This window comes from Pieris brassicae, chromosome 5 (assembly GCF_905147105.1).
Source record: "Pieris brassicae chromosome 5, ilPieBrab1.1, whole genome shotgun sequence".
Lineage (NCBI taxonomy): Eukaryota > Metazoa > Arthropoda > Insecta > Lepidoptera > Pieridae > Pieris > Pieris brassicae.
The window spans coordinates 9,507,465-9,521,479 of NC_059669.1; the positions used below are offsets into that span (position 1 = coordinate 9,507,465).

Here is a 14,015-nt window from a genome sequence, read left to right on the forward strand (position 1 = left end):
AAGGGTAAATTATTATCTAGTCCCTAAAATCAGAACTAAGGATTGTTCCAAAATGAATGTTGTAAAGAGAGAAATGTTGAATAAGAAATCTAAACAAAAAGTAAAACACGATTTGGTTCGAAGAGATGCTGCTTTAGGTAAAAAAAAATGGTTTAAACATTGAAACAGTGATAATATATTATAGTAGAAGTTAATAATAGTTGAAGTGCATTTATGAAATATAAAATTAATTTTTATTAAGGAATACGAGGTGCTATAACGAAACTGCCGCTCCGGAGCAATCCGATTTTAGGACGGACTATTGCTAATGCGCCGCGATATCAATTTGATAAAGATTTTTGGGAAAGAAAAAGAACATTTCCTATGGGTCCTCCGTCAGGTCCTCCTCCAAATGTAAAGAGAAGGTATATATTTTTACGGAATCATTACTTACTAAGACTTAAAAGGGAAAGTTTCAATTATAAAAGTTATAGTTTTAAATTGAAAATAAAGGATCTATTGTATAAAAAAATCTAATGTATGAAACATCATGAATTATGCTAGACAAAACGAATATTACAAGCGAAACAATTGTTCCCGAGGTTAAACAAACAAATTAATTTATTACCTATATAAAATACGAGATCATTTTCCTTATACGAAAATTTATGCTGACAAATTTTAAGTACTTAACACAAAAGATAAATTAAACGTGCAGTCAAACGCGTGCTCCTAGATAATAATGTGTTAATAATACCAATGGTTACATAGCAAATATTAATTATTATCAACTGCGATAGAAGTATTTTTAAGAAAGTATATACTTATTCCATGTACTCTCCTCCAATATAAATATAAGGCTAACTGCTTCTTTCCTCGCTTTAACATGTGTGATGTTTGAGAACAAAAAAAAATGGTTATTCAGAGTCAAGACACGTGTGACTGTAATTTCCAATAGAACAACGAGAAAAACATTGTGTTTACAGACTAATAACGTCAAATTCCAAACTAGACTCATCAACGAGCTCAAAAGCACCGCGAGTGTTAGCCAATGATTCAAGTGCTATCGACTCATTCTTATCCACTCCAAAGAATCGTCCAATCGCAATACGATATATTAGTAGCAGCAGTCGGGGTAAGTTTTAAATAACCTGCCCCCGTGTAAATGATTCCAGTAAGTCACAGAGTACATGCGAACAAACCGATATCACTTAGGGGTCTTCAAGACAAGAGCGTACCATTCCCTGAAAATCCCGACAACACACCCGCTGACCGCCGGCGTTGCAGGTGTCCACGGGCAGCAGTTATCACTATATTAGTGGCCCGTCTGGCCCGTCTCCTGAAACAAAAACAAAAATCACTGTTTACCACATAATTGACAGAGCAAAGTGAAGTGGGTTAGAGTACTGAAAGCCTAAGGTTTTAATAGGGTATTATCAATAAAAAAACGACATCGATCTAATTACATTAACTGAAGTCATTCCTCTCTTTCTGCCATATTGTGTTTACTCTGTGATTAAAAGATATATGAGCTGAGGGCTTAGTCAAGATGACTTAACAGTAGTGTAGTTCGACACGAACTGTCATTTCGTACAAATTTAGTTTCCGACTTTCTACATACTGTTAAGGCATCTTGTCTAAGCCCCCTGGTTCAAACCAGAATGGCATGTGGTTATATATAGACTACTATTACTAGGAATCGAAGTGTTACATTGGACAAATAATTTTCGTAGCTATTAGTAATGTCTGTCAATAAATGATTGTCACATAACAAAACATACTAGTAGTACTCAGACATAGCCTACTCTTAAGCTTACTCTAATATTACACTGGGCAAGATTATGTGTACCTAAATACATACAGACAACAAATGAAAAATATGGTAGAAACAAATAGCAATCAGATACGTAAGTTACCAATAATAGAATCCAAGGATATATAATTTTTCTCCTCTAAAGAGGTTTATTACGATAAGATAGTAGTATAAGTAGAGACGCCAAGAATTAATAAAAAATAATTTATCATTGGATTATACTATTGGTATCTTACGTATCTGATTGCTATTTATTTCTCCCATATTTTACTTTTATTTAAGATTCAATTAAACGCGATAAAGTTATAGTTTGACAGTAAAAATAAGAGTAGATTCTTTATCTTATTTAATTTTTAACACTTGCCACCTGATCAATTATCCTATTATTTTAATTAATACTATGTCTGTTACGTCCTTGTACAATTAGTAGTTCCTGTTCCCGGTTTTTTAAAATATTTTATACAAAGATTTAGATTACTATAATAGTCACTTGACCGCCAAATTAAACGCTAAATCCTTAGAAACTTATATAACAACGATAAGAACACCAGAAGAAACTCATTAATTTGAGAGTGTATGTAGGAGGATTCAGCGGAAATCGGTCTGCAAGATCCGCCAGTACATCTATGGTAGAAGCCAGTGTTATACTAGGTATGTATTTCCACCACTATTGCTTAGTTATTAATCAATTATCATTTCTGTTTAATTGCAAGTCAAGAATGCATGCATTCAAAAATCTCTGTTTCGGGTTTGAAACATACTTTGAAGCTTTCATAATTTAGTAGCGTAATTTAATCGGGTTTAACAATAGCGTCCATTTCATGTGTATTTTAAAAGGAATGACATAAGTATGCTCCATCACGTGACCATTTCCATGCAAATTCGTTTGGCGTTATTGTGTCACGCCTGTCGCTAAGTGACTTTGTCTCAACCCTAGACTTTAGGGCAACGCACAACGAATATAATTTTTGGGGTTATATCACTACTACGACACGGAGAGACTGGAATTTTTATAAAAACATCGAAAAGTACTTTACTGAAAAATTTGATAATTTAAACCAAATATTGAATAAAGTAATTTTAATTTTTAATTTAATTAAAAAACCACAAATTTGGTATGTCATTGCAGCAATATCAGAAGGTCGTGGTAAGGCACGTGGTGAGATAGGTATGGCCGCGGTGGACCTACGACACCCACACTTAGTACTTTGCCAATTTAGTGACACGTTATTGTATACACATACATTGACGAAGATAAATTACTTCAATCCTGTTGAGGTAAATAAATATTTAACATGTTTACTCAATGACAATGCTTCTAAAGTCAGAATCTAAAAGTTTTTTTCTTATAATTATTTTGATCAATCAAGACGTCATTAAAATAGGCTATCTGAACAGATTTTCAAAACTATTTCTAAGACTATACAATTTGTTGTTTTTTATTTTGTTATGCTTTAAAAATTAAACATTCATCATTTCATCCCGCCAAAATGCTTCTCCCGGAAAGATGGCGGCTAACCAGTCGCTAAGATATATCACGCTTGTAAACACGTCAAACGTCAAGGATTTTATGTGTTAATTATCATTCTTAAATTAGACAGATATTCATATATTATATTTCAATTAAAACAGTATTAGGATTATATAGGCGAAAACATATTATTTACAAGCATGCTATGCATATCTATTTAGTGTTTGTTTGAGCAATTTTGGCCTAGTGGCTTCACAAATGATCATGAAACACATACATAAATCAGAGGCCCAGACCTGAAAACGTTGTAGAGCTACAAGTTTTATTGAATAAATACTAAAATTCTTAAGTCCGGCAATGGACTCGCAAGCTCTCTGACATTGAGTGTGTCCATGGGTGACAGTATCACTTAATATCAGGTGAGCATTCAGCCCATTTTTCCAATAATCATATATAATAAAAATCATATAATTAGTACATATTATTTGAATTACAGTAGAGCCTGCTTAGCACTAGTAACGAGCGTATACCTTCAGGATATCACGCTTTACTATATTACAGATTATTGTACCGCATACATTTTGTGAAGGCGCCCAACCCAACCAGCTTTATCAGCTTATTAAAGACCAATATCCATTGATAACTGTCACGGCAGTGCAGAGAAGGCATTACAACGATTCCGCTGGACGTCAACAAATACAATCTCTATGTGCGCCGCAATATAGCGCGGTTTATCTTCAAGTGCTTCATAAGTATGGAATTTTATCAGTATGCCAAAAATACAATTTGTCACATTTCCTTCAACGTGTAGAGAAATAAACACAAATATATTAACATATTAACTGACAGTTCAATTATGCTCTTAGAACAATTTCATATTAACGCTTGCATAGTCTTATGAATTGGACAATGAGTTTATTTAGTCCTATATTATTAATTATTTGCAAACAAAATATTTTTTTATGAGTAAGCACTTAAGAAATGTAATGGTACTTATAAAGGCCACAAAGCGTCTGATAACTTCCAATAACATCGATACAAGTCAAGTTAAGGCAAGAAAAGAAAAGTCTAATCTATGCATATAACTAAATTTTGCGTGGCGCAATTGTTAGAAATTTAATCTGTGGAAATTGATTTTGTACTTGATATCTGTTTTTTTTCTTTTGATAATTTTAAAGATAACAGGGTTTCTTTGAGAAAACAACAGTATCTCAGTCTGAAGGACTTGTAGTTTCCTGTTCGGAAAAAAGTTGCGTAAAATTTCATAGTAATAAATTATCGAACAGTTTACCTAGACTTGCCGCGTACAACCACTTTATAGAACCATCTGCCATGAAGGTATTTCCGAATCGTTATCGACATAGGGCCTTCGAGCAAAGATCGTACTACAACGTTAAATGCCGACAACGCACTTACACATCTCCTGGAAGTATCTCGTGTAACTTTAAGTGACTCGCCTCGTTTGCCTCTTGTCCCAGAAATACAAGAAATTGTTCCTCTTAGTAATCTACATTGTTTCAGGTTCTATGCGTTAACCGCAGCCGCAGCTGTACTTAAATACGTAGAATATATCCAATGCATAGTTTTTGCTAGGGAATCATTAAAAATAACATATCATTCATCTGAGGATACCATGATAATCGGTAATTTTTTATCTTCATATCTCCTCTAACACCTGTTTTGTGTTATCTAAAAAAGTATTTTTAATTGCAAGTTTTATGGTTATGGATTTATCGCCGATAACTTTATCTAATGTAAAATACCTTATTCACGAGTGACGCACATATGTTATGTAAATATTAATTTATTAGGAACTCAATTTTCACTTTATACATTTTTTTTCGATAATAACGTTTGTTACGCCCTTGATTACTCACTTTAATTAGATTATAAAAATAATGAGGAAAGTTTAAAATGTAACTTCTTGTAGTAAACTTTACATATATGAAAAAGTTATCCTAAGGTATAATAAAGAAAAATAATTCCATTGATTTACATGACGGGTTTTAATTCTAAATACCGAGAAATTGGCCCAAGAAAAGGCATCACGCTTTAACATCCAAATTTCTTAGATGTTGGTACGGCAACCCAGCTTGAACTTGTCCAACCGTTGCTACCCTCAGCTGGGCCAACTTGTTGTCTTCTTGGTGTACTAGGCCCCACATATACCGTGGGTGGTATAAGGGCATTAAGAGCGGGTATACTGCAACCGTCTTGTAAGAAAGAGTTCATTGAAGCAAGGTTAGATGCGGTGCAAGAATTGATGGAGAATGATTCGGGCATAATGACAAGTTTGCAAGTAATTGTATTAAATTTACTGTTTATAAATTGTCATGTCATTCGATATTTATTAGGTAACCTGACTTATCATAGACGTCACGAGGACTACGATAACACATGTTTTTATTTAGTCAACAATTATTTATTCTTTTTAATTTTAAAGAATGATATTTCTTTCCAACACACAAATACATACATAGTTGTAATTATAACAATTAAAAATTTAAAAAAAAGATTGGTTCCTGTGGCAGCATTTTTTCGCTGTATTGCGATACTTATTCGTTGTGCAAGAAAAGCACCAGCTATGGTGGCAAATCTTTAATTAGCGCCTGTGCACATGAACTCCACAACTCAAAGGGCACAAAATCAAAGTTGAAGGAAAGACCCTATTATTTTATCTTTGATTCGGATGAGCGCGGCGTGGCCCGAAAAACGACCTGAACACTTTTGTCAATGGAGGCCATGGTGTCCAAGGCTATTTACTTCAAATCCGCAGGGACACTTATACATATAGGTACTCCTAAGTGAAGGCTGATGCCAATGCGAAGTGAATCAAGGTCCAAAAGGGTGCCAATGTTTTGCGTAAGATTAGCATAAGCCAATGACCGGCATCCCACTGCCACAACACTAAGTCTTCTAATGTAAAATTAGTTTTTTCAAAATTTTAATATATTTATTCAATTTTTTTTTATATTTAGCTTGTTTACTTCTGGTTCTGATATATAACGATCACAAATGATCATGTAAAACATTCTTTATATTATTTTGTTATCAATTCATAATACAGTCGGTACTATGTACATGTTATTGCGTTTTTTACATTTAGCCTTTGTATTTGTGAATAATTACATATACAAACAAACACAAAACGTCACATTATAATAGTCTTTTACGTACATAATATTTTTCTATTAAAGTGATCTCTCTTGTATTAGGATATTATAAAGAAGCTATCCGAAATAGATAGAATCTTATTACTATGTATGGAAAGTCCAAATCAGCAAATGGATAAATTTGGCGAGGCGCAGCTAAATCAGACACTACTTCTTAAAACTACAATGGATGTTGTTCCCAATTTAGTGTTTGCGTTATTGCCTGCAGAAAGCGGCCGTTTGAGGAAGATAAAAATGGTAATCATGCTTCTGACTATTAGAAACATATCAGACCTCTATTAATTTATGCAGTCTCGTTCTCGTCTGTCTCGCTTTGAAACTCTGTTGTCTATTAGGTTAACGACTAACTATAAGCATTTAATAAAACTTAAACAAACATTTGTAATAGAATAATCTCGACGTACATCCAGTGTGAGTTCTTAACATAAAAGACGTTCACGTCTCCATTTTTATTTAATTTAAATAATTTCTTGTATTCCATCTGTGTGGTGTACATATTCTATTAACGTAAAGATTGTACTTTTGTAACCCCAGTAATTACGTGAGAAGTAGGTAGTAATGAATAAACATTGTGGAGTCTACTCGATAGGATGAAGATCTGGTACGAAATTTTCAAAAAAAACAAACCTTTTATTTGGAAGGAATATGTTTTTTAAGACTATCAATTTTCACTCTTCATGATACGCTTTTAGTGAAATTATTCCACGACTACTAATTTTCATGGCAGTTAAAGAAAATTTTTAACAGTGTGGTTTTACACTAATATAGGACTTCGAAAACCCCCATTACAAAGAAATAGCGGACAGAATACGAAGCATTCTGCTAGACGACGCACATCTAGAAAAGGGTGCCATGGGAAGTCTACAAAGATGCTTCGCGATAAAGCCAGAAATAAATGGACTTCTAGATGTGGCAAGAAGAACGTATTCCGAATTAATTGATGACATACAAAAAATCGTTGAACAACTAAGTGATACTTATGATCTACCAATTCGATTGAATCAAAATGTTATGAAGGGATTTCATATTGCAATGCCTGTATCACCTAAAAATCGTAGAAATTTTAATGTTGCCGATTTGCCCTCAGTTTTTATACAGGTATTTTATATAAAACACACAAATATAGAGTATTATTATAATCCTAACATACATAGTAGTAAAAAGTAAAAATAAATAAATATTTTTTTTTTTTAAAGTTTCGTCCCTATGTCTTTAATGCTGGCAGCATTTCCTTGCTTATAAAAAAAATCAATGGCGCTGCAACCTTTTTAAATCTTGGCCTCAGATTTCTGTATCTGTTTCATGATCATTTGTTAAACTAATAGGTAAGTAGGTCAGCTTTTTGTTCGTCGACTTCACGACGTTTTCCTTCACCGTTCGAGCTAATGTTAAATGCGCACATAGAAAGTCCATTGGTGCACAGCCGGGGTTCGAACCTACGACCTCAGGGATGAGAGTCACACGCTGAAGCCACTAGGCCAACACTGCTCCTCCTTGCTTTTATACTTATTCGTTGAGCGAGGAAATCATCAGCTCTGAGGTTATCGGTACTATATAGTTATAAATTTTTTACCACTGTTCTACTCTGGGTTTTTGTCCCACCCTCTTCCAAGTTCGCGACATTACTACGGCATTTATTTTGGGTGTACACAATAGTGTTATCTGGTACGATCTTGTCCGATGACAGCGGTTCTAATTACCTTAAAAATTATTTGACTAAATTAGGAAAATTCCCTTGATCCAGTTAGGATTCGAACGCTCGACGGTTGAGAGCAGCACGCTGGAGTAACACAACTCTTTTAATAAAAACATTACGCAATGTTTGTACATGTTTGTATTGTTTGTAGGTACATTTCAACGGTGTAAGCGTAAGTATGACGACAGAGGAACTGGTAGTACTCGACCATCAGGCGAAGGAGGCTCTTAATGAAATACAAAAAATGAGTAATATGTAAATATTTCACGTTGTTTAGTAAAATATTGAACACGAGGCATTCTGGTACATAAAAGCATTAGTATGCAAAGTCTATTTAAAAATGGAACGGTTTTAAATAAGTATTTTTTGTTAATAAAGCAATTGATTTTACTTTACCGGCTGCATACCTGACATTATTTGCATAGACATTTTATTTAGTAATTATAAGTTGTATCTGCCATTTATATCAGATATGGCACCTACTTAAGTGACAATTTTTTAATCTTTAGAGTAATTTCTGCATTACTAAAAGACTTAAGACCATTCATGGCTAGTCTGTACAAGCTTTGTGAAAACGTTGCCGAGTTGGATATCTTAATAGCATTGGCGCAGGTAACTCATTTGTTCTCATTTGAATTCAATTTGTGTAGGTTCTACTAATTGTATAGGTAATAAAAAATATGAATTGTTTATAAAATCTTGTCGAAGAACACATTTTAAGCTAAAGTATCCACTCAACTGTAAGAGACAGTTCATCACAGATATTTAATGACTGTATTATAATGTGTAATACTGTTATATATATTAAATTCATCGTAGTGTTAAATATATATTTGAAACTAAATATGACGTACATAAAGTTCGCGTTCCAATAACAATTATCACAAAATACCTTGAATTTTCTCTTTCTAGAACCGTAAACAATGTTACGATTTAATGATTTTACCGAAACAATTAATATTCATCACTAATCAACACGTCTAAACTCATTGCAGATAAGTTCAGTAGGCTCATACATACGACCAGAATTCAGTGATTATTTGGATATAAGGAATAGTGTACACCCACTACTTGACTATAATAGCCAAGTGATGCCTGTACCTAATGATGTTGTTAGTATATTTTTAATTTATTTATGTAACATTACAATAATAGTAACGTTCTAATAATTACTATCAAGGAAAAGTCCTGATAGTACGTCCGCCAGAGATTACTGATTACTTAAACATTTTGTATCTTGTAAGAAACCTTAACTCAAATCACAAAAGGTATAATTGAAATACGAAAATTGTATTGCGAATACCTAATATTTGGCTTAAAGAAATCCCAAGAAATATAAAAAAAGGCATTTGAATACAAAAAAATAACATTGACAAGTGTCTATGGACATCACTACAAATCGAATAAGAAAACTTTTTTCGCTTGACGAAAAAACATTGAACACTGGCAATGTCAAACATCCCTAACAAAAATTTTTTTTTTAGTTCGCAAGCCCCGAATACAATTTCACGATCATAACAGGACCTAACATGGGTGGAAAAAGTATTTATATCAAGCAGATTGCGATTATGCAAGTCATGTCACAAGTAATATATCTTTTATGTATTTCGATTCGATAATTTAATATCATTTTTTTTAACATAAATAAAAGATCACCATTTAATAATATTATGTGTAATTTTCATATATTATGTTAACCAGTATAATCACCACCACCACTATAATACTCATCAAACTTGGTCATTAAAAAGAGTGGGCGAGAGTTTCTTGTCAGTTACTTTTTCCGCTCTACTCCCTTGACTTGCGAACTGGTAGTAAATTGTGTAATGTAAATTTAGAACCGATTTAATATCTTTTCTGTTGACTTTTATAAGTGTACTTGGTTACCTATATAAATGAAGTTATTTTAAATTTGAGTTTATTCCCCATAAATTGTTTTATGTATGTTGTGTTAATATACATTATTTATGTTGAGCTTTTTTGTTACAGTTGGGTTGTTACATACCAGCAACAAACGCAGTTTTGAGACTTTCTGATCGTATTTTCTCTAGGATTGGATTTAATGATAGTGTGGAGTTAAATGCGTCTACATATGTTATTGAAGTAACGTATTAAATGTTCTATAATTATTATTTATTTTTTAAAAGGCAACTTCAATATCAAAGACTTTAATGCAAAGTAAATTTACCGTTACCATAAATCATTGTGCAACCTTAAATTTTTTAATAATGTTAGCGTATACTCGTTATATATTGTTTTTTATTAAAAAAATATATTTTTAGATGAAAGAGATTCAACACATACTTAAAGGCATTACGCGATCGAGTCTAGTCATCATAGACGAATTATGCAGGTTAGTATTGAGATAAAAAATTAAAGTAAAATAAATGCCGTGAGAACGTTTGTGGTGTGAAATTAGGTGATAAAATTAGCAATAGTGTGATACGTGAACAGTGTGGCACAATAGAGGACGTAGTAGATGCAAGTGTACGAAGGTAGTTTAGGTAGTTTGGTCATCAATAAGAAGAAGAATGAATAAGAAGTGATTTACAAGTTTTTCTGGTTTATCTGGACCAAATACATTCGAGAAGGGAAAGGCCAAATATAGCCATAACCGACCAGGATGCATGGTGAATATCATGGAAGTGGATGAAGCGAGAGAGGTTTGTCAGGACCGTAGCAAGTGGTGATCGGTGGTATCTACCCCTTCGGTGAAATAAATAAATTATTAATTAAATTCCATAACAGTATTTCCTGAAGGTCAAGTAGGTGATAATGATATAAATTTTTCTGTCCCGTTATTTTACCACAGGCGTTATAGAAAGTAAAACCAAAGACAATTATAATTGTCTATTATAATGCAAAGGACTTAACTATGCCGTGATTGGTTTAAATGGAACGGCGGATCGTATCGCGTGTCTGTGGTTGAACTAGAGACGCTGTTGACCGATCTACATGAGGCGCTTGATTTATTTATATTTTAATTTGAAATTAATAAACGGATATAAAACATACGTATATTTATTTACGATCTTTTATTTATGTAATATTCTAGGGGGACATGTATAGAAGAAGGAGCTAGTATAGCATGGGCTATTTGCGAAGAGCTTATATTAAGTGATGCTTTTACATTTTTTACTACACATTTTCTGTACCTAACAAGACTTGAAGATTTGTACTTTAATGTAGTAAAGTAAGTTTAATTTTTCATACGGATTACATAATACTGGTAATACAGTTTTTGGATATCTAGACTATATTTTACTAACTATTTATGTGTATAAATAAAATCAATATATGGGTTTGGATTGGAGTATTTAAAACGGAAAGTTAGTGAAAAAAATAATTGTTTCCTTTCAGTCATTTACAGGACGATAGTGTTCGGTTAAAATTGGCAGGTCTTATTTTGAGCCATATTTGGTTGTGGCTTAAAAATAATTACATATTTGAACACAAAGTAGAATAATGATATATTTATGACGATTATTCAACCGAACCAAATATATTGATCGTAGTGTTAAATTTGCTTTCAGTCGTCACACAGCAGTTGCAGAAGAGACTGTCGGCACGGAAAATACTCAAAAAAGGCTTGTTTATCAACACAAAATAGAAGCTGGTATCACTAAGATAGACCATTATGGATTAGCCTTAGCTGAGAAAACCAGTTTACCAGAACAAACTATAGATTTAGCTAAGGAATTAACAGAATTACTAGTCAGTCGGAGAAAGGTAGGTATATTTCGTTAAGAATTGGGAATTGGCCTAGTGGCTTCAGCGTGTGACTCTCATCCTTGAGGTCGTAGGTTCGATCTCCAGCTGTGCACCAATGGACTTTTTTCTATATTCGCATTTAAAAGTGAGGAAACCGGCTTGCCCTAGACCCAAAAGGTCGACGGCCTGCATCAGGCACAGGATGCCGATCATCTACTTACCTATTAGATTAACGCCTGTTCATGAAACAGATACAAAAATCTGAGGCCCAGACCTAAAAACGTTGGATCGTCACTTATTTATCATTTTTTTATTTAAAAAATTGGGAATTAAGATATCATATCTAGATTTGTAACATCAGACGATGCTGTACCAATAAGAAGATAAAATGTTTTCCAAGATAAATTAATTAAAAGTACTAAGTATATTAATTGTTTTAATTTATTAATTTTAGCCACAGCAACATTCACTGCATGCTAAGAGCGATGATCGCTGTCTGTATCAAATTAATGTAAAGATAGCACAGGAGTTAAGAATAAACCAAAGTCCTGCTAATATTAAAAATATTCTAGAGAAATTTAAATCCGATAACCCTGATATCATAGAAAATCTGCGCGAACAACATAGTAAAAGTACGTCGTATAGCAAGGGACATACCACTACAAATACCAATAATATTTTTTCTGAAAGCAATATATTCAACGATACAACAACGCTGAATGACTGTAATGTGATGAAAAATCTTAGTACAGAAGAGATAAAGACAAATGATGCAAAGGAACATATAAATAAATTTGGTAATAGATATACTGCAGTAAAGTCATCTACAGAATTACTTAACCCTTTTTTTAATGCGACATCAATGGAACATAGCCAACAAACTCAACATAATATACAATTTAGTAATGAAACGAGTAATGCAAAAGAAAATTTTGATAATAGCGATCGAAAAACAAATGAAAAGAGTTATTCCGCTTCAGATAATACTAATGCAAACAATAGTTTGAAAACCACAGATGAGCATGGAATTAGTAACGATGACGATAGCGATTCGGAAATTGCAATAGCTTTAACTCAAGTCATTCCGGAAAATTCTGATTCACAAAGTAGCGATATCTTGTCGTCCGAGGAAGAATTATTCCTGGAAACTGTAAATGAAATAAAAGAATCTATTAACGATATAAATTTAGAAAGGTGTATTCTAACACCGCCTGACGGTTTTCGAGATGAGTAAATGTTGTAATAATCGCTGCGTAATAGTGAAAAAAATACATTTCTACATATCTTAGTTTGGCTATTTAATTTAACTTCTTGTGTATAATTTAGACTATTGCCCCATGACATGCATCGTATCATTTAATTTTTTAATTTAAAATCATCTTATTTGATTTTAATTATTACTTAAGTGATAATTAATTTTATGATACAAGATAACTTCTTATTGTAACGCTGTGTATTTAGGTGTTTTGTTTTTATAACTTTTAACAGGCTTTCATTTTAACTGCAGCTTGGTAACGTAAGTTTACGTTATCAGAAGGCAATTAAAACACAAAAAAATATATTTTCTTTTTTCGGAACAACCTTGAATTTATTCGAATGATTAAATGGTGTACCTGAAAAGGATAGACATTCAGTGACTAATGGATTTGCTAATATATAGATCTTAAACCTGGATAAACATTAATGAAATATATTGTCATGGAATACATAAAAGTTAGTTAATATGAGGTATTTTATTTTAGCAAACAATAGCTTTTGATGTCTCATGGCATTTTTATATTTGCTTTAAAACAAGCGATTTTTTTAAATGACCAGATAGAGAAATATTTGTTAAAAAAAAACTTTATGGCCAAGGAAGCAAGCAAGCGTTTTCCATTCCTTTTGTAGGTGCACAACACATCTACATATTTTTTTTGGGTCAGGGAATCTAGACATCACATAAGTTACTGTGTTGTTTCAAAGTTTAGAGCTTTGCTTGATTTAATAACTTCTACAATACTGAAAAGTGCATTCCGTTTCACGATTATTTTTTGTAAGCTGGATATCTTCAAATATTATTAACGTAAAAGAATCATTTTGAGTTGTGTAAAATTAAGGTCATATGTATAAGAGGACCAAAAGTAACATTTTTTCAACGCTGCTTAAATACGATGAAGGATACAAGTCCAAGAT

The 14,015-nt window shown here is 32.7% G+C and overlaps 1 protein-coding gene across 1 annotated transcript; it reads left to right on the plus strand.

Annotated features, from left to right (window-relative positions):
• The first annotated feature begins 369 nt into the window (after positions 1-369).
• On the plus strand, positions 370-13,131 carry LOC123709510 (mutS protein homolog 4-like). The gene is made up of 15 exons (XM_045660901.1): positions 370-404; positions 966-1,114; positions 2,375-2,443; positions 2,922-3,070; positions 3,825-3,928; positions 4,785-4,906; positions 7,230-7,406; positions 8,665-8,744; positions 9,128-9,244; positions 9,617-9,718; positions 10,122-10,235; positions 10,415-10,485; positions 11,188-11,325; positions 11,666-11,861; positions 12,298-13,131. The coding sequence occupies exons 3-15, from the start codon at positions 2,419-2,421 to the stop codon at positions 13,075-13,077; spliced, it is 2,175 nt and encodes a 724-aa protein (XP_045516857.1). The 5' UTR covers positions 370-404; positions 966-1,114; positions 2,375-2,418; the 3' UTR covers positions 13,078-13,131.
• The last annotated feature ends 884 nt before the right edge of the window (positions 13,132-14,015 follow it).